The following is a 21,660-nucleotide window of genomic DNA, read 5'->3' as shown; positions in this document are numbered from 1 at the left end:
TTGCGCGAGGTATTTTGTTCTTCCATCGGGAACTGATGTTATCAACAGCACTCTCAGCAATTCGAACATCTCTGACGAGGCCAAACAGAACGCTCAGACAATGCTAAACCGGCTTGGAGGAGACCGGCCTCGCAATGGATTACACGAGCAGACCGAAGGTGAAAAAGACCCTACTCATGTTACGAGCGGATTAGAGGCGTATGGAACCTTACCCTTCTAGAATCTTCAATCTGGGGAATACTGATATCTGGGGGATCGAAGTGCACATCACAATCCGAACGTGACGGAGTCTGGCCGGCAGAAGGTGGAGGAGCAACTGAGGGAGAGGCAAGAACTTCCGGAGGAGTAATAGGTTGTGCACGAGCGTCTCAGGGCTATGAGTGTAATCTATGGGTCCATGCAGAATGTATCTTCCGTGCTTCTAAAGACTACCTAGTTACCCAGTTACCCGTTTTAATTTACGCAGGAACTTACTTCCTGTGACGTTAGGATTGTTCATCAAGCGCAGGACTGAGGTCATAGCCAAAGAACCCATGCGAACCCACTCAAAGTCGGCGAAAATATCGAGGGAAAGGCCAGAGCATGCGTAAGATGCCTGCAAGCCGGTTTGATGATATTATACCTTGACGTACTATGACACATACCGTACGCCATCCATGTAGGAAACGACTGGCTCGACTGTCGTCACCGTGCAGTCATGGAGGCAGCACGAACATCTATAAAAGCCTTCCAATCACTCTCCTCGAGACTGTCAATTGCAAACCAAATACAACAATCTCTCAAAACATTCTGCCAATACTACGCGAATCTTTCCTGTCAACAAACATGTCGGACAACACAAACCCCGGAAACTTCTCCAATCGCCCCCAGGAGCAGGTGGAGAATATCGCTCGCAAGGGTGGCCAGTCCAGCCACAGCGGCGGCTTCGCAAGCATGGACTCCTCTAAACAGGTATGGTATCGCTGAACGAGTTTTACTGAGCGTCATCTAATTGGGACATAGCGAGACATTGCGTCCAAGGGTGGACAGGCCTCTGGAGGCAGCTTCGCTCCCGGGGATCCACGCGCCAGGGAAGCTGGACGCAAGGGTGGCTCTTCGACGAACGCTGACGCTCCTGAGGAGTAAACAACATGCCTGGGTGGACATTCAGGACTGTGTATGATGCGGTTTAAGATATAAGCGAAAAGTCCATCAGTTGTGGTTGTACAGCGAGGAGCCCGTCTTTCTTCGCTTTTTCAGAGTTGTACCAAGCCTTATCAGTCAAAACCAAAATATAATCCTTTTTAACTGACAAGAAGAGATAATCAAAACGAGTAACCCAGTACAGACAACCTCAATTCAGAACGATTTCCCTGCATCTTAATTACAAGACCTAAACGGCCGCGGCCCGCGGCCACCAGGAAGATTAGCCGTTAAACTATAAACCCTAGTCTGATAGCCGTGTTAGATGAAATGTGTTGTATCAAGATCGACGGATAATAGATAAATTAAGCCCAGAGTGATCTTCCTGGTGCGTCATGGCTAGGTATACTGGCCAATGATAAGCGGAGCTGGAAACTACATCCGTTCAAGAACCAGACAAGTATAGCTCAACGACCTAGTTGGAATTCTCGATGTCATGGTGATGCCGTGCTACGCATCGATAGAGCACAGACTGTTTAACTACCCATTCAATGCTGCAATTGTGGCGAATTCAGTCGCAAAATATAAGCCTACTGGAACAACTCGCTCCATTTTGATTATTCCGGTGTTCCAGTTGCATTGAAGCCTCTGTCTTATGTTACTACTTCGTAGCATCCGTACAACAGTCCTATTACACAAACTCGGCGAGTCAGCATGCCTGTCAGCAACCGGTCCCCGGAGCAGCCTTTCCTAAATACTTCGGGAGAAACCAGCCCGGTCTGGGTCCATCAGATGCCCTACAGCAAATACCCGCATTTCCCGCGGCTCGACCATGACATTGACGACACTGACGTGTGCATTATTGGATCTGGGATCGCTGGCATCTCAACGGCCTACGAGATGATCACGCGCGGCAAGAAAGTCGCCATGCTGGAAGCGCGAAACGTCATCTCCGGTGAATCCGGGCGCACAAGCGGGCATCTTTCCAACGCCCTGGACGACCGCTATATCAAGATCCAAGAGAAACATGGCCGCGAGCGTGCTCGCCTAGCGGCAGACAGCCATACCTGGGCCATTGACCGAGTAGCGGACATCGTCAAAAAGCTCGATATCGACTGCGAGTTCCGATATCTGCCGGCCTACATAGTCTCGAAGTTTCCGCGGGACGGGCCCGACGCTCTCCGCCACCACGATCAGGATGTCAGCATGCTCCGCTCGGAAGCCCAGCTGGCGCACGAATTAGGGCTGGATGCGACGTTCCGCCACCGGTACGCGGTGGAGGGCTGGGATAGTGACGGCCCGGATCAGCGCGATGCGGCTGTATTTGCAGGACAGGCCACCTTCCATCCGACAAAGTACTTCATTGGCGTCTTGGCGTGGTTGGCTGCGCATCCAAAGTTCCAGTGTTATACGCATTCGAGGATGGCAAGCATCGAAGACGGGGAGGAGGGAGTTCGGGTCCAGACCAGAGATGGCCGCAGCGTGCATTGCGGTGCGGCGATCATGGCTACCTGTGTTCCGATCCAGAAGCTAAGTCTTATTGCGGAGATGGAGTATATGCGGACGTACTGCATTGCCATCCGCATCCCCAAAGGTTCCCTTGAAGACTGTCTGCTTTACGATACGGCCGACGCTTATAAATATGTGCGGCTGACGGCATGCGACGAGCAAGACGACTATCTTATTGTTGGCGGTTGCGACCACAAAGTGGGACAGGAACAGACAGGCGGTCGTTTCGAGGAGTTGGAGGCCTGGGCCCGTGAACGGTTCCCCCGAGCTGGTAACACCGACTACAAATGGAGCGGACAAGTTTTTGAGCCGGTGGACCATGTGGCATTCATTGGGAAGAACCAGGGTAGCAAGAGCAATATCTACACGGTAACTGGAGACAGTGGCAACGGACTCACTCACGGCGTTTTAGCTGGGAAGCTGATCGCCGACGAGATCGAGGGACGAGAGAATCCCTGGGCTGCGCTCTACAATCCGAACCGATCGGCCAGTGTCACCAAGGCGTTACCTAGCATGCTTAAACACGATATGCAGATTAACACTCAGTATAAGCGGTATCTGCAATCCGACATCAAGGATATCGAAGACCTTGCCGTGGGCACAGGCGGCGTTCTTAACACAGTCTCCTCTGGTGGTCCTGTGGCAGCATATAAAGACGAAGCCGGACAAGTACATAAGTACAGCGCAATCTGTCCTCACATGAAGGCAGTGCTTACATGGAATAATACTGAAAAGAGCTGGGATTGCCCTGTCCACGGGAGTCGTTTCAGCTGCGACGGTGTGTGCATCACAGGGCCCGCCAAGTCAGATTTGAAGTCCGTCTCATCTTAGTCTCGTGTTTTTATATTGGATATACGCAAGGATATACGCACCTCTGTTCCTTAATGTTCATGAAGCAGGCCAATCCAAGTCAGAAAAGAATAGTGTCGACCGACAAGCATATAGCCCATGAAGCAGTACGGCGGAGAAAAATATACCAAGCCAAAGACGGACGAGTCTTAAAGCATAAGCAGCATAAGACAATTTCATGGACTATTTTCGGCTAATTGACCTGACGCATACTGCGCTCTACGTATGTAGTCTTCTAGTATGGCTTAGTCGCTCGCATCTATTCCGGCGACTTGGGTATGCGTTAATTCGTATCAGGAAAATTTTCGTCTTACGGCCGTATCATTCGCCAGGGAGCAGACGCGACGTGATTCATCCCACCGGCAGTTAAACATTAATTTAATAGTACAGTCGAGAGTTGATCGAAGGTACTAGTCAGTGGCTCTTTATGCCAGGAGGAGGACAAGAGTTAACGTTCTTTCTTATAAACTTGCAGTGATATGAGCCAGGAGCCCATATCGAATTAGTTGGGCTAGTTGTGCCTGCTATATTTGACTTGTACGTACGTCATCGCGACGACGTTCGTCGTAATAAAAGCCCGTTCACTGCAGACGAGTAGGCAAAACTTCTGCTGCGATAAGGGAGCTGCATCATCCATGGCTGCGAAGCGGCGACTAATCTTTCCAATCAGCCCCCAACTTACCCCGGCAGGATGACGGTTGGGGAGAAGATCGAGCAATACTTCTCTGGCAGACCAACATCCGTTGGAGTGTTGACACCGAGCAGTCCTATCAACTAGTGGTACTTCTATCTCATGCGGTGACACAGGTGCAGGGGCAGAGTCGTCCGCAAGAGAAGGACCGAAAGATAAAAGTACACCATTTGAGATATTCCCAACTAGAAAGGTACTGAGTTCGAGGAACATAAAGATGATTCCTACGACGGCACGGAATACTATACAACACGCCCCGGCGATAATAAAGTCATAATAAAGTCAAAACTCCATACACGCCATATACAGGGAATAGCCAACAGGTTACTTCGTAGATGGATTGGGCATACCAGAGGTATGTGGCCATCGGCGGAAGAGGTCGGCCAGGTGGTCGATAGGGGCAGTCATGAGTCCAATCGCAGTCTCAAAAGGAGGCTTGTCAGGGGCACTGGGATGGGAACGGGACGGCACAAATATCTTCGTCCTGCCAAACGACTTGGAAAGGCCCTCGCTTTCCTCGGTGGTTAGGGCATCTTCCAGTTTCGGAAGATCCTGTGTCTCCTCTTCTTTGATGTGCTCAGAAAGATCCTGCATCAAGGCTTTGATGGTTGATTCAAACTCCGGGTCGGAAGGCTTCATGTTCTGGAATTTCTTCAGTTGTTCTTTGACCTGGATAGTGCCCTTAGTGAACCATACACCCGGAAGACAGATTCGACGCTTATCTTACCGATTGATGCTCCTTACGGTCTTTGTCTGCCAAAGACCGACCATCAGGGAGCTTTTTCTCAAACTGGGGGTAGACCACTAGCTCCTCGGCGATAGAGTGGCGGGCTAATTCCCAGGTAAACTGGTTCTGCCACTCCACCTTTTCCTTATCCGTCGCGGAACCGAGAACCTTGTTGTAGTAGTCCTCGATCTCTCGGTGGTCCGTTTTGATTGTATCGATGATGCGAGTCGCCATGGCGATGCGTGAATGAGATAGAAGGCGTCGTTGGGTTGAAGAAACGGCCAGTGGTCTGAGAGGGCGAGTGAGACTTTGTAGGCGATATACCATGTTGAATTCGCGCGAGACTGAACAACCCTTTTCAACAGATCTGGGAGAGAGCGCTCCATTTAAATAAACTAGGCGCAGTTGAACATGGAAACTTGCTGATAATTGCCATAGTTCTGTTTGGGATCATCATTGTGACATAACGGGGCCGGAAGCCAATCGCCAGCGATCTTTAACTAATCGTCCCGCAAGATTGACCTTGTTAGAACCAGACACCACCTGAATCTAGACCTCTCATTAGAACTCGATGACCATCAATGACCTACCTAAATGTATTGATTCCTCATCACCAATACGTATCTCACGCGTAGTCACGCTGAAAAAGCCGGCCAGCTCTGTACGTAACCATGGCCTCGGACCGCCCAGCGCACACGTCACTCTCAAAGAGCTCCAGCTGTACGGTATCCCAGAGTATAGCCGTAAGCGGGGTTAAGACATACATCCTTGACAGTCAGTCTTACCTTCAGTCCTGCCTCTGAATGTCCGTTGGATGAATCTCCTCCACAGCCGGCTTTGTAATATCTTCAGACATACGCCATACTGCAAGTGGCGGAGATGAGGATCTGTTGTATTCATTGCAGAAGGACATGTAATTGAACATATTTGCTCCGTGTTTGACCTCAAACGGAAACCCATGGCCTTATCGGACCTCCAGCCGGCCCTCCAGAGGAATGTCCAATACACTCTTACCCACATAAATCTTGTAGGTTCCCCTCTGAAGATCCCAGCCCTGCTTTGCTGAGTTCCACACACTCAGATCTCTGCGCGTGAGCTCGAACTGAAGCTGCACCCTCTGACCCACATCTAGCATCTTCTTCTTGTAGCCACGGAGCTGCTTCTCCGGAGCCCCTGGGATGCCGACGTACAGCTGAGCGACTTCGGCGGCGGCCACTTGCCCGGTGTTGGCGACCTCCATCGTAACCGTAGCGATGTTCTCCCAGAGGGGAGCTGCGCCACCCCATGGCAGACGCTCGGTATTGTTTCCATTGCGTGTGGCATTGTCGGCGGAGTTTGCTGTCTTCAACGTGCCCCGGTATGCGTCCACGAAAGAGGGGACAATGTCGTCACGCAGTGTGATCTCCATGTTACTATAGGTGAAGTTGGAATAGGTGAGCCCATAGCCGAACGCATAGCGGGGGGTGATGTTGTTCTTGATAAAGTGCTTATAATCAATGTAAACACCCTCGGTAAAGTTGGCTAAGGACTGTGTGTTAGCAATTTCCTTGCTACCTTTGGTATTAATCTGATAAGGGCTGGTGAGCCTACCTTGCGTGTGATACTGGCTGCCACTATCGGCATAGGTGGGATCGAGCAGAGGGCCGAAATCAGACTCCCTTTTCGGAATGGTGTATGGCAGTCTTCCAGACGGGGAAGATTTGCCATACATGAGGTCCACCAAGGTGTTGCCTGCTTCCTGGCCCGGCAAGTGAGCCAGAATAACGGCCGTGATGTTGGGATGATCAATCCATGCATCGACGACTCGGATACCCGCGTTGTGAATCACGACCATCGTGTTGTCGCACTGGTTGGCAACATTGCGGACAAGCTCGTCCGACCACGGATCCGCCAGCCCACCGCGGTCGAAGCCCTCCGAAGCGAACTCATTAATGAAGACAATGCACGCATCGCTGCCGCCCATGACGCCCGGGTCCTGGTCCTTGAAGTTCCACGAAAGCATGGTGAGATCTTCGCGAGCCTGCTGGGCAAATGCAGCATATGGTGACACAATCCAGGGAGGATTGGATGTGCTTGAGCCTCCACCCGTGATGAGAGTTCCCTCGTAGCCTGCCCTGGGCCCGTTCGGCCAGATGTTCGTCCCATTGCTCCAGTACCCGCTGAAGTAGCGTAATGCCATGTCCTCACTGAAGTCAATGCTCTCGTAACCCAATCGCCACTTCGTGCTACTAACGGGATCAACAACCGCAGGAGCCACCGCGTCGTACCCGAAGAGAGACAGCACAGTGGGCTTTTTCAAGGGCAGCGCGTTGTTGACATTTTTTACCAGCACATGTCCTTCGAGAGCTCCCTGGTACACAGTGCCTTGTGAGGCGTGGCTCATCGCATTGGTGTGATTATGAGGTAGTGTCCAGTCAGAAGTGGGCGGGTCCCCATGGCCTGGGTTTGGGAGAGAGCCAAATTTGCTCCAGACGGCCACGATCCGCGTCGCCATGTCGTCGAGACGCTCCTGAGTGAAAGAGCCGTTGGTGACGGCCAGAGACAGATTCGTCCCCCAGAAGCCACCGCTATCAGGCATGACCATATCCAGACCGGCATCAGCCGCCTCGTAGCCCGCGTGCAGGGCTTCCCAATCCGACATGACAAAGCCTTGAAAGCCCAGCTCCGTCTTGAGCAGGCCGTTCATCGCTTTGCTATTCTGGCAGGCATACGAGTTATTAATGCGGTTATAGGCGCACATAACGCTGCCGGACTCGGCCTTCATAGCGTCCATGAAAGGCCAAAGGTACAGCTCGTGCATGGTCTGGTCATCAAGGTTGGACGACACCGACTCGTTGTGTCCGATTGGCAACCGATTTGTCTCTTGCTCGTACGCGATGAAATGTTTGACACAAGCCAATACAGTGCCTCTTTTCTGAATCCCTCGAATGGTCTGATAGTTCATCTTTCCGGTCAGGTAGGGGTCAGAGCCATAGCCTTCCCAGTTGCGGCCATTCGTGGCGATGCGTCCGACGGGGCCACAGATTGGCTCCAGCGCAACGTTCACACCCTTGGACTCGTACTCAAGCCCGCGGTGTAAACCCGTGTGGAAGGCCAGATCGTCATTCCACGAAGCCGCAATGGAAATTGGAGCGGCGTAGGCCGTGACGAGTTCTGTAGGACGGAGACCCGCGCCCGATCCCTGCATACACATGCCAGGGAAGCCAACCCGCTCAACAGGGGGAGCCCAGCCAGCGCAGCCATTCTGCGGATGCGTTGCCCCCGTAGTGATGCTCGCCTTTTCTTCGTTGGTCATTTTAGCAACCATGCTGGCTGCTACCCTGTAGGCATCGGCCCAGTCCTCCGAGGTCCCTACTCCCTTGGCTACATACAAGCTCCATGTTAGTCGTTGACCCAATGCAATTGTGCTGGATCTGCTTGCACTTACGAGAAGGATAGACTGGGGGTGACCTTTCATAGTCCCAAAAATGGGTCAGAGCAGTGAAGTCTTCCGTAACCGCCGCCGATGCTGAGGCGGCTAGATAGAGCAACCATGAATTCTTCATTATGTGTAGATTGAAGACCTTGGAATGTCATTTCGGCACAACGCAGTCTGTCTTTTAACGACTCAGATCGCCAGTCAGTAGATCAACAGGAACGCGGAGGAGCGGGCACCTGAATCAATTCTATCCATACAGCTCTCGCAGAGCCCGACTGCCGAACGGTACTAAACTGGGACCCCCGACAGCCGGCGATGGCGATCACGGAGACTGTCCCCTGTTCTGCGTAGGCGAGCCAACAAGAGAATCTTGCGATTCGAATGACATCCACTGTGTACAGAGTGGCAGGCTTAGACGATAGCACCATTCTCGTCCACTATTGCGTAACTTCCAAACACTGGAAATCAGAAACCCCGCATGAGGCCTCGACGAGAGTCTACTAAAATACCAGTTTGTGTTCCGTCTGATCTGTGCTCCAGCAAAGGAAGTGATATTTCCCTGGCTCTATTCTAGAGGACACGATTCATCCGACACGTCAAACCATGAAATAAAGGGGTTTGGCATGTCCCAAGCTTGTAAGGGCACACACGAGATGAAATCCCAGTCCTCGCCCATTGAAGCGCGACCATCCTGCGCCGTCATCAGCGCCTCGGCCAAAGCGTCGACACTAAGATCTTGGACAATCATGGACTGGCCCGAAGATTCGTCACCTGCTGTGGACTGCCTAGGACCTGTCAAGGAGTTGAATGAAGCCACAGAATCATCGCGACCTTCGGCCAGGCGGGGAATCGTTCTAGAAATTTCCGGAGAATCCGTCGGAGGGAACATGCTGCTATTCTGCATCGTAGCCGCAGTACCCACAGGTAGGATGCCAGTTCCGCTATCGACGTCGTCTCTCTCCGAGAACTTGGCTAGTCGCAGCAGACTATGAACGGCCAATTTTTCGTTTACCCCGGATACGGGCACTCGCGACGCCGAGCGGGGAGTCAACGTAGCCAGCGTGTGTCTGTTATTCTCCATTTCCGCAATAATGGGTCCGACAAGCTTGCTTTGGGGGAAGAATCTGCGTAGCGCCGCCAGGCACAGCTCCAGTCGGCTGGCTGCGAACTCCTCGGATGGCCGACTTTGGACGTCCCTTCCAAACTTAGAGATAAAAAAGAGCAGACGCGTGGCATGATATGCACAGATAGTGGTGTCAAACTCAAGAAAACAAAAACGGGGTGATTGTTGATTCAACAGGGTCAGAATTAGGATGATGGCCTTTGAGTGGTGTAGACACTGACGCTCCGCGCGGAGTAATATATCGTTGCAGCCAACCTCATCGGGACCATGTTTTCCCTGCCGTGAAAGAGCTTCGAGCTCCGGTCGAGGCGCGGCCTCTGGGTAGCCTCGTAGCAGCAATCGATAGAGGTCACAGTGACATTGATGCCAACTCAATTGGAGAGCTACGTGTCTCGGTAGCCAGCGCGATGTGATCAAGGCATTGATCTGATCAAAGGATAGGTCTGGGCCATTAGGTAACTTGGCGCCAATTTCAAAGAGGGTCCGCTCGAATGAACGAATCAACGATGGGATCTGCGGTGATATGCGCTCGGAACATGCAAAGGCTCTACCTAGTTTGACAATGTCTCGCCGTAACGACTCTAAATTGACGCACAGTCGATAGGCACCGCAATCATCCTCTAATGGCAATGAAAAATTGGGATGTTCGGCAGTAGTCTGGTCGGTGGATCCGGCCTGGTACGCAGACTCGACGCACGGCAACTGAATATAGATGCCATCGAAAGGGCAAAGTTCGAATTCCGGAAGACCGATGCTGAAGTATCGTTCGACGAGCTTTAGACTCCATACGATACGCCTCCGGGTCTCTTGCGCCACAAAGTCTAAGCCCTGATGTTCACGATGGAGTCGAAGAGCAGCAGCAAAGCGAGCTGCCATGGCAGCTAGCATAAACGCTCTTTGAAAACGCCCTGTATGCATCCTGTGGTTGATACAGAGAAGGAGGGCCTGCAGTCTTGCAATGGTTGGGCTTTCGATGCTCGACCATATGATCTGCTCTGCAGCTTGTATTGGCGTCACTCCGTGGCATGCACAATTGAGAGAATGTGTCGTGGTATTATTATCTTCGTCCTGGACCACGATACTATTCTCGTGGCCGCATTTTCCAGCCTGTAAGCGTATGGATATGTGTAGGGTTGCGACTCCGGCGAGGGCAAGCGAGAGACATGGGTCGAGAGTGCCCGCACGACATTTCGTTAAGGTAGATGCAGGATGCAGAAAGGAGTATGATGGTAGAGGATACTCTTCGCGGAAGAAGGATTCGACAAGTGCAATGAGATGATGGTTGATCTTGCCGCCATGTTGAGCGGGTGAGGCGACCGCCTGTGGACTAAGATTTGCGTGGGCAAGATCTGCGGTCGTAGAAGGTGAAGGTGTTGCTGGAAAGTGGCATAAGAGATCCGTACATTGACAGTCTGATTTCCAATTCCTTTCCAGCGATTCTTGACTATCAGCCGGTAGGGGGGAGGATCCCTGATGAACGGAGACTGGCGTTCGGGACGTATCTGTGCCCGGAGTGGGCGCTAGCATGCTCCCTTCGTCTGCCGGGTGATACACCTCTAAAATACTTTCTGCATCGGCCGATTGCATGCGAGCTGCAAGGGCCCCGGCCGAGGGTCGTGTCGCCCGTCTCGGGGTAGGATAGACGCAGGTGATGCCGCGTTGCTTGCATTTCGAACACTTTGGAAGAGTCCCCGAACATTTGACCTTCTGCGACTTGCATAATCGACAAGCAATCCTGGCTCGTCTCCGGGGAGGTCTCGATAGAGCAGCATTCCTGATGCCAGTAGGCGTTCGGTCGGTCGCCCGGGTCAAGAACGAGCACCCAAAGCCCAGACGCTGACAATTCGAGCACGTGTCGTGTTTGCCGTCGCAGCGAACCTGCACGCTGATTTAGTATTCGTGATCAAGCCTTGGACGCTTGGGAATTGATTCGGGTCTTACTTTTCGTAATCGACACTGCACGCATGTTTGCGCGGAGGAGCGCGGTGCGACCGGAGTCGGGACCGCATTCGTGGATCCACTCATGTTGACTGCATTGCGGTAGGATCGAGGATTATAAAGGCATTGTGGTGGACAGGATGCCAGCACGAGAGAGAGAGAGACTGAGCTGCTTTGGCTGTTTTGGAGAAGAATAACGAGCTTAGGAAGCAGTATACTGCACCAGCCAGAATGCGGGGAAGTCACGTGCACTCCTCCATAGTAGGGACCACCAATAATCAGTGAGGAAATTTAATAACTTATGTACAGTAATGTACATGGCGCGGGATACTACCAGGTATTGTTCCTTTACTCTTCTGGCAAGGTCCACCATCTATCTACACATACTACCAGACTGGCACTTCCAATGTACCACGACTACGCTTGGATTGTTGGAATTGTTGAATGTTGGATCCTGCATTGTCATTCTGTCTTCAAAATCTGTCATCAATGCTTATCGCCGGCATTCGTTACAGCCTCGAACGAATCACTCCCCCTGAACGGGGATGGACCATCTCGTCCCCGATCTCGTCCATCTTAACTTCCAACAGTTTGGTCATCTTCCGGGCCACGTCCTGATATTGTGGATCTGAGTATACGTTGAACAACTCCAGGGGATCTCGGTCACAGTCAAACAACTCCCACTCAGCGCCTTCGACGGGGCCCGCGGGACGTGAACCCTCGACGCCCAGACTCTGGTTGTACCAGTAGATCAGCTTATATCTCTGGTCGCGGATCCCATAGTGAGCCACCGCCTGGTGGATCTCATCATTGTTCATCCAGTACCGGTGGTACGCAGTTTGCTGCCAGTCGGCCGGAGCCGCCCCGTGGTTTTGCAGGAGAGGGAGAAACGACGAGCCTTGCATATACGAGGGGATCCGCAGGCCGGCCAGATCCAAGAACGTAGGCGCAAAGTCGACATTGCAGACCATATTGTCGCATACCGAGCCAGCCGCAATCGCAGCCGGGTAGCGCATGAGCAAGGGCATTTGGAAACTCTCCTCGTACATGAACCGCTTGTCGAACCAGCCATGCTCGCCCAAGAAGAAGCCTTGGTCCGAGGAATAGATCACCACCGTATCATTTTGAAGCTCATTTTTCTCCAGATAGCTGAGGATCGTGCCCACGCTGTCGTCAATAGCCTGGATGGTGCGCAAATACCGCTGCATGTATCGCTGGAACTTGAACTGGGCCAGCTCATCGGCGGTGGAGAAGGTAAACACCTCGGCGGTCTCCTTGTCAATAAGGCGCATGGAGGTCACGTCGGCAGGGGAAGGAATCTTGCGCTGCGCGTTGCTCCCCTCCTGCTGTACACGCTCGCCGACATTGTCGCCACCTTCCGGCTGGACCAGTCCGAGATCCTGATAAGTCAAGTCCTCTGCCACACGCATCTTAGCCACCTTGGCTGCCTGGGCTCGGTTCCGGTAGTCGTCATCAAAAGTCTCCGGAACCCGAATCGGGTCCTTGTACATGTGTTTGTGACGGTCATGAGCCTCCCAAGAGCGATGGGGCGCCTTGTGGTGGCACATGAGGAAGAATGGTTGTTTCTCCTCTCTGCCCTCGGGCGGTTGCTGGTTCAGCACCGAATCCATCCATCTGAGACTTTTCTCTGTGATGATGTCGGTCGCATATCCGCTCTCCACATGAGTGCCCATAGGACCAGTGAATTCAGGGTCCCAGTAATCACCCTGGCCGGGAAGGACAGACCAGTAATCGAACCCTGTAGGCTCATGAGCGGTCCCTTCCCCAAGATGCCACTTGCCTATATGTTTAAGTCCCGTTGGTCAGTGCAAACGGGTCAAATGTCTCCTTGTTCTTCGGGATAAGACTTACCGATCATCGCAGTAGCATAGCCACCCGATCGTAAGGTCTTGGCCACATTGGGCAGATGCTTGTTAATTTTGCTGTTCAGGGTCATGACTCCATTGACATGATTATACGTTCCAGTCAAGATCGACGCCCGAGAAGGGGTACAGATCGAGTTGGTAACATAGCAGTGGTTGAACTTCATCCCCTCCGTGGCAAGCCGGTCAATGTTGGGGGTGTGGTTGATGCCAGCGCCGTAGGCACTGATCGCCTTGGACGCATGGTCGTCGGCAAGGATGAAGATGATGTTAGGCCGTTTCTGCGACATGGTTGAAGCCCGCTTGTGTTCCAATGCGCCGAAGAACGGTGCGATCCGAGACTCTGCTGGGGGAGTCTCCGGATTTAAATCGACGTGGGGATGTACAGAGGACCATCTGCTTTAGTCTCCATGGGCCATGCTTGTTGGCCCACTACCGAATACCGAGATTGCATCCATTGCGATTCATCTGGACCTCTTGCTGTGGCTATTTGCTCGTTGACTCCAGAGTAGTCTCGCTTGGTGGATCTCCAACGAGACAATCAACGACGTTGCCGACCGACTACCGAAAGCTGTGGGTGACCGACTGCCGATGGCCATCACCAGACAACGAACCAGAGATTTGCCTGCGTCTACCGTCTTGGTCCGTTAGGGAGGTGGTCTGGGGGATTTGCAGTGACACGCGCATAAACGAGAACTGTGCCATTATCCAAAGCTTCACACGCCATACTCCGACTCCCGGCTGTGAGAAACTCAAGAGTTGATGAACCAAGGGGATTGATGTGAGTCTGAGTAGGATAAAAAGTAGCCGGTTTTGCTGTCAGTCGCTCTTCCTTCGCGTTTCATCTGCTTTCTTTGCAAGCTCGAGATAATGTCGGTGGGAACATTCCGAGCAACCTACCTGGTTGCGTTGAGCTGCATTGGATCCTTCCTCTTTGCATACGATACAGGCATCGTCGGCGGAGTTCTTACCCTTGAATCCTTCATCCGAGACTTGGGCGTGTCTTCCCATGATTTGGCCAATGTCAGCTCTCTTTCGGCCAGTCTGCTTCAAGCGGGAGGTAAGATCGTGGCGACGACCGTCTGAGGTTACCTTGTCAGTATCACTGACAGTGTTGATCTTCCAGCATTCTTCTCGTGCTTCTTCGTCTGGCCCGTCACCGCAAGATACGGTCGTCGACTCGCCATTGTGCTCGCCGCGCTCATTTTCGACATCGGTGCCATTCTTCAGCTCTTCCCAAACGGTGGTGTCGCTACCTGGTATGCCGGCCGTGTCATTGCGGGCGTGGGCATTGGCATCGCCACGGTAATAGTGCCACTCTTTACTGCCGAAATGGCCCCAAAGAGCATTCGTGGTCGGCTGGGTAGCATGTTCCAGTTCTTCTTCACCCTTGGTGTCATGACATCCTACTGGGTCGACTATGGTGTGTCTAAGATGCCGTCTTCAACCAAGCAGTGGCGCATCCCGGTCGGCTTGCAGCTTGTCCCCGGTGGCATCCTTTGCATGGGAATGCTGCTGGTGAAGGAGTCCACTAGGTGGCTGGCCAAGAAAGGCCGGCACGACGAAGCTATGGCGTCCCTGATCTGGGTCCGTGGAGGCGATTCCCCAGAAGTTCACCAAGAGTGGGTCTTGATCTGTTCCTCCTAGCATCAAGTCTCACTAACAAGTATTGATCAATCATTAGGATGGCGGAGATTTTGGCCGGTATTCGAGAAGAAGAGCGTCAAACAGAAGGACTTACGTGGAAGGAGTATCTGCTTCCTGCCAACCGCTTTCGCCTGTTCGTTGTCGTCACTCTGCAAATTGGTGGGTTACAACTTCTTATCTAAGATTCGGCCGTCCCAACATAGGTACTGATAGGGTGATGCAGGCGTGCAACTTACTGGCAACACTTCTCTTGCATACTGTGAGTATTGAGACATTCCCAGTTCTATAAGACGGCTCTGATTTCGTAATCTATGACAGTTTCTCCCCAGGTGTTCAAGTCTGTCGGGGCCGGAAGCAATGCTCTTTTCTTCAGTGGCTTCTTCGGTGTTGCTAAGGTCATTGCATGCTTTTTATTCTTGTCGTTCTTGGTCGAAAGAATTGGCCGTAAGGGAGCCCTGGCCGTCGGAGCTACCCTGATGGGTTGCTTCTTCATTATCGTGGCTGTCTTGACAGTCACCCACCCGCCTAATCCGAATGGAGGCCTTAGTAGCGCGTCTGTTGCTTCTCTCGTCATGATCTATCTCGAAGCCAGTAAGTCGCCGGACAATGCTTTATTCCTCGGGGGACTAAACTCTTTAGTGGTGTATAATATGTCTTGGGGTCCGGTGCCTTGGGTAAGTCGAATTCACAAACCTGAAACCATAACTGCCCTGGTCAACTAACTTCGGTTCTCTTCCTCCAGCTCTACACGGCTGAGATATTCCCCAACCGTATTCGCGAAGGCGGTGTGGCCATTGGCACGGCCACGCAGTGGTTGTTCAACTTTGTCTTCTCCCAGATCACGCCTCATGCCGTCAACAACCTTAAATGGAGGACATTTTTGATGTTTGCCATCTTCAACTGGGCTCTCGTGGTATACGTATGGTTCTTCATCAAAGAGGTTGGTCTCGACATTGTACCCACCATCGGTTTGAGCACTTTGCTAATCGCGCGCATACACACAGACTAAAGGCAAATCTCTCGAAGAGATGGAGCTCATCTTCAACGCCAAGCATACTCAACTTGACCTTGATAAGACACACCATAAGGCTGGCGAGACTTTCGAACACATCGAAAATCAGGATGGCAAGGGCGGGCCTGGTCAAATTGCTTAATGAAATGATATTCGCTGCAACTATAGTACATGGCTAAATACACATGTAATATTGGTTGAAGAGATGGCGTTTAGGATCCGGCAACATGTTCAATATACGGTGTAGACATGCGTAGGATTTGTTGTTGTGATTGAAAAGTGGTACTCACCCTTACACAACGCACAATCAGGCTCGTGATAGACTGGCAATACCCACGTCCGATATAAGCGCTATCGCCGGTCTAAGCATAGCTACAAAGTGATACATATATTTGCTACCTACCAACACTGCGCTCGATGTAATCCTATGGAAATGACGCTCTTCACCCACTCAATGATGCTGCTCTGGCACCTACAGAGTAGTCAGCCTTGCCGCAGAAGTCACTCGTGAGGTTGTCTGCCATGCTGCTGTCAATTGGCTCTTTAGGATGTGGTGTTGGTCCATGTAAGCGCTAACGTCGGAGCTGATACATACCATCACAGCTTTCATAATTCTTATAGTAAGTAAACATCACTGTGAAAAGCAAATGTAGGCGGATCCAACCGCTTACACTGATCAATATGTCGAGCTCCAATCACAACGTTACTCTCCCTGATGATCTCGCTATATCTAGGCTGTAGGCATGGTAGATATGGATAGCACAGGCAGGGAGAGCTAGGCGCTCTTTTGTCCTGCGGCGCAGGAGCACCCTGGCCTTCAGCCAATGGGTGTTGTACACGCAGCGATTGCACCCAGCCTTTCCAGGGAGGCGTCGAATCTTGGAAGCTCTCAAGATATATAAACATATCTACGAGCCGTGTCGGAGAGCAGAGCTCCAAAGCATCATATCCCAACAGAAGATCTACATTCCCAACAGTCCTCCTTCTACCCCTGAATGAAAATGGCTTCATCCCGGAGGTCTCGGAGAAACAAACGATTATTCACCTGTCCTTGTTGCTTGGCGCCGATTAGAGGCATGGGGGCGTTAAGGGAGCACCAGAATGTTTTGGATCATAAGCTGCCTTGCGCTGAGTGCCCGAGGAAGTTTGTGGACTCTGATGCTTTGGAGCAGCATAGTATCCAGAGACATAGAAAATCCGCAAAACCAAAGAGGAGGGGTAGGTATGGCACACCAAAAAGGGGACAACCCTCCAGTGTGATGAGGGTCCATGAATCCACGGCTACCTTGCTGTCCGTGACAGACAGCCTGAGTGCGATCGCTCTTGGTAAGACGCATCTGGGCGCCCTCTCCGTGTTACCGTATATACTGATCTAATACAGAGGACGAGACGTCCATCATGTCCCTTGGGCGGCGCCAATCGAACCACCCCCCAACAATCCTAGATCCTGTTCTGGGTTTTCCGGCAACAGAGCAGTCCTCCTGTACAACGACGCCTCATAGGTCCGACGACACCTTGCTCTCTATAACAGGCAGAATCAATACGATTGCTGTTGGTAAGACGCTCCTGAGCCTCTGCATACCTCTGTATATACTAAGCTGAGACAGCGGCTGGGCTATCCAGCGATTCCCTTTGGCAACACCAGCATCTTCATCCCCTAACGATACTCGATACTACTGAGCAGGCTACAATATTCCAAGCCCTCTCCGCGAGCTGTCACCCGCAGGACCGACGTCGAGCACAAGGGTATACGATGCCACCTTCTCCGGCAGATAGTACAAAATTCGCATACCGAAGCATCATCCAGAGAGGCAGATTTCGTGAAACACCTCGCTCAGAACTAGGCCAGCTACCTGAGAAGAGACAAGCAATCGTTATTGACTGCGAGATGGTCGAGGTCACGGGCAGACGACGAGAATTGGCTTTCTTGAGTGCTATTGATTTTCTCACTGGGGAGGTGCTGATCGATAATTATGTCCACCCAGTATCAACGGTGACCGATTGGGGAAGTGCTGTGAGTGGCGTGACGCCTGACGCGATGAAGCTCGCTGTCTCAATGAACCAGGCGCTTAACGGGTGGCAAGAGGCACGCCAGGCGTTGTGGATACATGCTGATAGCGAGACAGTGTTCATTGGACACTCTCTCAACCATGATCTGGATGTGTTGGGGATTCTGCATCACCGGGTGGTTGATTCTTCCATACTAACTGGCCAAGCTACGTTTCCGGGATGTTCTCCGAAAAAGGGCCTGAAACGATTATGGGGCTTGAAGAAATTGACGAAAGCCTTCTTGGGGTGCGACATACAGAGTAGTCCTGACGGACACAGATCTTTGGAAGACGTTGTTGCAACGCGTGAGGTTGTGTTATGGTGTCTGCGAAACCCCGAGCTCTTGAGGATGTGGGCGGACAATGCTCGAGAAGAATGGAGAGTAGAGATGGGGCGACGCAAGCAAAGAGGGAGAAGAGGAAGGCAGAACAGAGTGTAGCTTCATAACATGAATAGCCTGTATGCCTGTTAATAATAATTGCAAACGCAGCTTCGGGTGGAGGATATTGAGAGTATTCCAGGTGAGCAACCGATGACAGAAAGCACCCTGAATAGAAGCAGCTACGCGCGCGCAAAGTGCCAGGTGACCGACAGCCCACTCATAAAGTCGAGCGATCGTCTTCCTTGATCTGTTGGTAGGCTCTTATCTATCCAACATTTTGTCTTGTACGTATATGGCTCGGTCCAGTCATGGAGGGGGGAATCCTTGCCATATTCCACGGCGAAGTGCGGCACAGTCGATGAGCGAAACGCCAGCCTTGACTAAATATAGAGCTACAGCTGACCCCGCTTTCGTGACTTATAATATAGACGGTTTTCACTATCGGCGTCGAGGAGTTCAACTATCCGCCATTGTTCTATATTCGGTGCCTGCGTGCGGGTGTGTATTTCTACTGCCATGCCGCCACGGAATTCACCACCGAACCCACCGGATCCGCGTGCTCTCCTCGGAAGGTACAACATATCAATTGAAGGGCCAATTCGGCCCCGCGACTGGCCAAGGAAATATGCTCCTCTCTTTTCCCTGGTCCGGGATACCGAGAAGGTTCTGTACGAGGAATATGAAGCAGGCTCTGGAAGCGACGACCCGAGACTATTGCACGTTTCGCGAATGTGCAAACAAGTGACAAAGCTTGTCTATCAGGCTTACGGTCTACGGGAGTCCCAAGACAATGAGTATACGTGGCGATCAGCGACGGAGAATCAGGTTCTCAAGCGATTTCTGAGAGATGTCGACTGGTGAGTCAAGGACATCCCAACGCATCAAGGGAGCCATGTGCTGATACATCGGAACAGCCACGTCTGTAATGAACGTCTTTGGATCTCGGACTTCCAAGCTGTTCCGTCTTGTCCCATGGCGGCGGAAAAGCTACAACAAGTACGGGCCGCGAGGAGTCTTTGCCGTTGCAGCAAGGCTATGAGAGCAAAAGTGATAGTAAGTCAATACTGAATCTTGGACTCTGCAGACCAGTCGAATAATATATGCGGTATTTTAGGCCGACCCATCTGCACAACAACTCTTTGTGGCCAAAGCGGACTTCCCTATGGTTGACATGTTGATGCCGGAAATCCAGAAAAGGGTTTTGCCTCATCACAAGCCTGATCGTATACTTGGATTAAGAAAGGCCAACGAAATCAAGGATTTACTCGAGGCCAACCCTGACATTACATCTGCGGTCACTAAAGCTGGCACGGACCTGGTGTTCCCATTCCTAGTCCTTGAAGCAAAATCAGAGAAAGATACGGACGGGTTCGAAGCAATCGAAAGGCAAACAGCATTTCCAATCCGCGCCATGGTCAACATCCAGAAGGACCTGGAAAGTGTCAGCGCCGTTCCAGTGGACCCTTTGGTATGGTATGTTGCCAATCGAGGAGATGAGTGGAGGGTGTATGCCTGTGTACCTGAACGGTCTGGCATAGTAAGGTCTCCCATCATCTACCCTACTCTGCTTGCAAGGCGCTGACGATTGCTGTCTAGCGAATCATTGATCTATGGCACGGCTGTGTTCTTCGACACGACTCGGCACTTCAGCTGTTTTTGATTATGGATTTGGTGTGCGACTGGGCTAGAGATATTTTTACAGAACAGGTACTTGGCTCCTTACGCCAGCGTGCAGGCCTTGGGGTTTCTATCCCTATGTCTCAGGCCAGCCTGGAAGAGCTGTCCTCCTTCGAGCATCCTTCATCCTGCAGTCCTCATGGTGGCAATGAAGGTCGATCATCTTTATCTAACCGGAGTACAACGCTCGAGTCTGCCCGGGACTCCAATAGCGATGACGAAGTGGCCATCAAGTCAGAACCCGCAGATGTTATGACTTGGGAAGTGCCGAACTCTACCCATGACAATACCGAAAATCCTTGTTCCAGAACTTCCAATGCCGGCCTCTCAACGGAGTGCGGAGATGCACCAGAAATACCAGAATGGTCCAACACGCCAGACGCTTGGATGGAGCATATAGCCATAAGATCGGACAAGGACATCCAGATTCAGTTCCGCTCCATATCTCTTCCCGAGTCCCCTGACGGATTATACCCATTGATTAAAGCCATTGGAAACCCCGACATTGTTCATACCGCTCGGAGGCTTTTTGCCCTGTTCAATCTGGAAGACCCCTTTATAGTTGAGTCACATTTTGTCGATCGACTTCATCGCATTTGGGGAAAGCCGCAACTGAAAGTACCCTATGACGATAAATCTCTTCTTTTTGCGAGTCTGAGCTGGCGAACAAGCTTTGACTATGTAGATTGGGTATTGACGAAGGAACTCTCCTGCATCACAGCCTCAAGGAGGGCCATAGCCGCGTTAGCCACCGTCGGCCAAGTTTCTGGCGGCCATCTATTAACAGTTGGCGGTATCGAATCTGCTATTCTGGAGAAATATCTGATTTACCCTCTTCGTCACCTCCCTTTGATTGAAATGGTACACGCCGCATCCAGAAACCAGTTCCTCCATCTACAGGCATGTGATGGGTTCGCAGACCCTTCAGGATGGACTGCAGATGATGAAAAGGGCGCTTTCTCCAAGTTATTCTGGGATTCTCTCGGCTTGAGTCCCGATGCCTTCTTAGAATGTACCAGAAATATCTACACATGTGTGAGAGGACGCCCGAATGTTCTTGAGTTTCGCAACGACGTTAAAATCCCTCCTCCCCTTCAGGTACCTTGGGTCGCCAAAGAACATCCTATCGCTCTTATCAGAAGGCCGAGCGACATGGGGGAGTGTATCGGCCAGGAGTATTGCATCTTTGTGCTTGATCGCGAAGTGGTGCGTTCTCCCACTGAGATTGCCAGTGCAATCCTATCTCTTCTACACGATGAGAACAGCCGTTTTTATGGGAGTAATGAGCCATTCACTGCGGCTGATAGGAAGGATCTGGCTCTTTTGGGATCTTTCTTCGCAGGATTGGACCCAGAGCAGTTTGTTTTTCCCTCTTTGTAGTGATGTTTAGTACTACTATGTATTAGTCGTTTTCGTGTGCACGCCATTCTCGTTTATTTGATTTCAGTACTTTTCCAAATTGAAGCATGTTTACTTGGAAGAACCTAAATATATCCACAGTCTAGCTATAATATATTGGCAATTCCTATAAATTGGTGTATCCACTGGTATACACCCCATACGGAAATATTCGGTTACTATGCTATACCGCTATGAACCAGTGTGTGCTGTCTAGTGTTGACTATTATTGTTC

General features: G+C 51.6%; 9 protein-coding genes across 9 annotated transcripts; 5 read left to right on the top strand and 4 right to left on the bottom strand.

Moving 5' to 3' along the window:
* Positions 1-825: 825 nt before the first annotated feature.
* ATEG_02809 (general stress protein) lies at positions 826-1,125 on the top strand (the record flags this gene model as incomplete). The annotated part of the gene is made up of 2 exons (XM_001211987.1): positions 826-951; positions 1,003-1,125. The coding sequence occupies 2 exons, from the start codon at positions 826-828 to the stop codon at positions 1,123-1,125; spliced, it is 249 nt and encodes an 82-aa protein (XP_001211987.1).
* A 711-nt stretch (positions 1,126-1,836) lies between these two features.
* ATEG_02808 (FAD-dependent oxidoreductase) lies at positions 1,837-3,462 on the top strand (the record flags this gene model as incomplete). Its single annotated transcript, XM_001211986.1, has 1 exon — positions 1,837-3,462. One exon carries the CDS (start codon positions 1,837-1,839, stop codon positions 3,460-3,462), a length of 1,626 nt encoding a protein of 541 aa, XP_001211986.1.
* Positions 3,463-4,495: 1,033 nt separating this feature from the next.
* Positions 4,496-5,132, bottom strand: ATEG_02807 (uncharacterized protein; the record flags this gene model as incomplete). The annotated part of the gene is made up of 2 exons (XM_001211985.1): positions 4,496-4,840; positions 4,899-5,132. The coding sequence occupies 2 exons, from the start codon at positions 5,130-5,132 to the stop codon at positions 4,496-4,498; spliced, it is 579 nt and encodes a 192-aa protein (XP_001211985.1).
* A 730-nt stretch (positions 5,133-5,862) lies between these two features.
* ATEG_02806 (beta-glucosidase) lies at positions 5,863-8,205 on the bottom strand (the record flags this gene model as incomplete). The annotated part of the gene is made up of 2 exons (XM_001211984.1): positions 5,863-6,419; positions 6,489-8,205. The coding sequence occupies 2 exons, from the start codon at positions 8,203-8,205 to the stop codon at positions 5,863-5,865; spliced, it is 2,274 nt and encodes a 757-aa protein (XP_001211984.1).
* A 676-nt stretch (positions 8,206-8,881) lies between these two features.
* Positions 8,882-11,464, bottom strand: ATEG_02805 (uncharacterized protein; the record flags this gene model as incomplete). The annotated part of the gene is made up of 2 exons (XM_001211983.1): positions 8,882-11,317; positions 11,381-11,464. 2 exons carry the CDS (start codon positions 11,462-11,464, stop codon positions 8,882-8,884), a joined length of 2,520 nt encoding a protein of 839 aa, XP_001211983.1.
* A 422-nt stretch (positions 11,465-11,886) lies between these two features.
* On the bottom strand, positions 11,887-13,550 carry ATEG_02804 (sulfatase family protein; the record flags this gene model as incomplete). The annotated part of the gene is made up of 2 exons (XM_001211982.1): positions 11,887-13,178; positions 13,250-13,550. 2 exons carry the CDS (start codon positions 13,548-13,550, stop codon positions 11,887-11,889), a joined length of 1,593 nt encoding a protein of 530 aa, XP_001211982.1.
* A 580-nt stretch (positions 13,551-14,130) lies between these two features.
* ATEG_02803 (sugar porter family MFS transporter) lies at positions 14,131-16,061 on the top strand (the record flags this gene model as incomplete). The annotated part of the gene is made up of 6 exons (XM_001211981.1): positions 14,131-14,320; positions 14,387-14,882; positions 14,945-15,066; positions 15,226-15,581; positions 15,650-15,847; positions 15,912-16,061. The coding sequence occupies 6 exons, from the start codon at positions 14,131-14,133 to the stop codon at positions 16,059-16,061; spliced, it is 1,512 nt and encodes a 503-aa protein (XP_001211981.1).
* Positions 16,062-16,920: 859 nt separating this feature from the next.
* Positions 16,921-18,171, top strand: ATEG_02802 (uncharacterized protein; the record flags this gene model as incomplete). The annotated part of the gene is made up of 4 exons (XM_001211980.1): positions 16,921-17,245; positions 17,301-17,474; positions 17,527-17,933; positions 18,136-18,171. The coding sequence occupies 4 exons, from the start codon at positions 16,921-16,923 to the stop codon at positions 18,169-18,171; spliced, it is 942 nt and encodes a 313-aa protein (XP_001211980.1).
* A 695-nt stretch (positions 18,172-18,866) lies between these two features.
* On the top strand, positions 18,867-21,407 carry ATEG_02801 (uncharacterized protein; the record flags this gene model as incomplete). Its single annotated transcript, XM_001211979.1, has 4 exons — positions 18,867-19,207; positions 19,265-19,403; positions 19,543-19,818; positions 19,947-21,407. The coding sequence occupies 4 exons, from the start codon at positions 18,867-18,869 to the stop codon at positions 21,405-21,407; spliced, it is 2,217 nt and encodes a 738-aa protein (XP_001211979.1).
* Positions 21,408-21,660: the final 253 nt, after the last annotated feature.

The sequence above is a fragment of the Aspergillus terreus genome, genomic scaffold, assembly GCF_000149615.1.
Source record: "Aspergillus terreus NIH2624 scaffold_4 genomic scaffold, whole genome shotgun sequence".
NCBI lineage: Eukaryota > Fungi > Ascomycota > Eurotiomycetes > Eurotiales > Aspergillaceae > Aspergillus > Aspergillus terreus.
The sequence above is the reverse complement of the archived record's forward strand: the minus strand, read 5'-3'. Positions and strand labels throughout refer to the sequence as shown.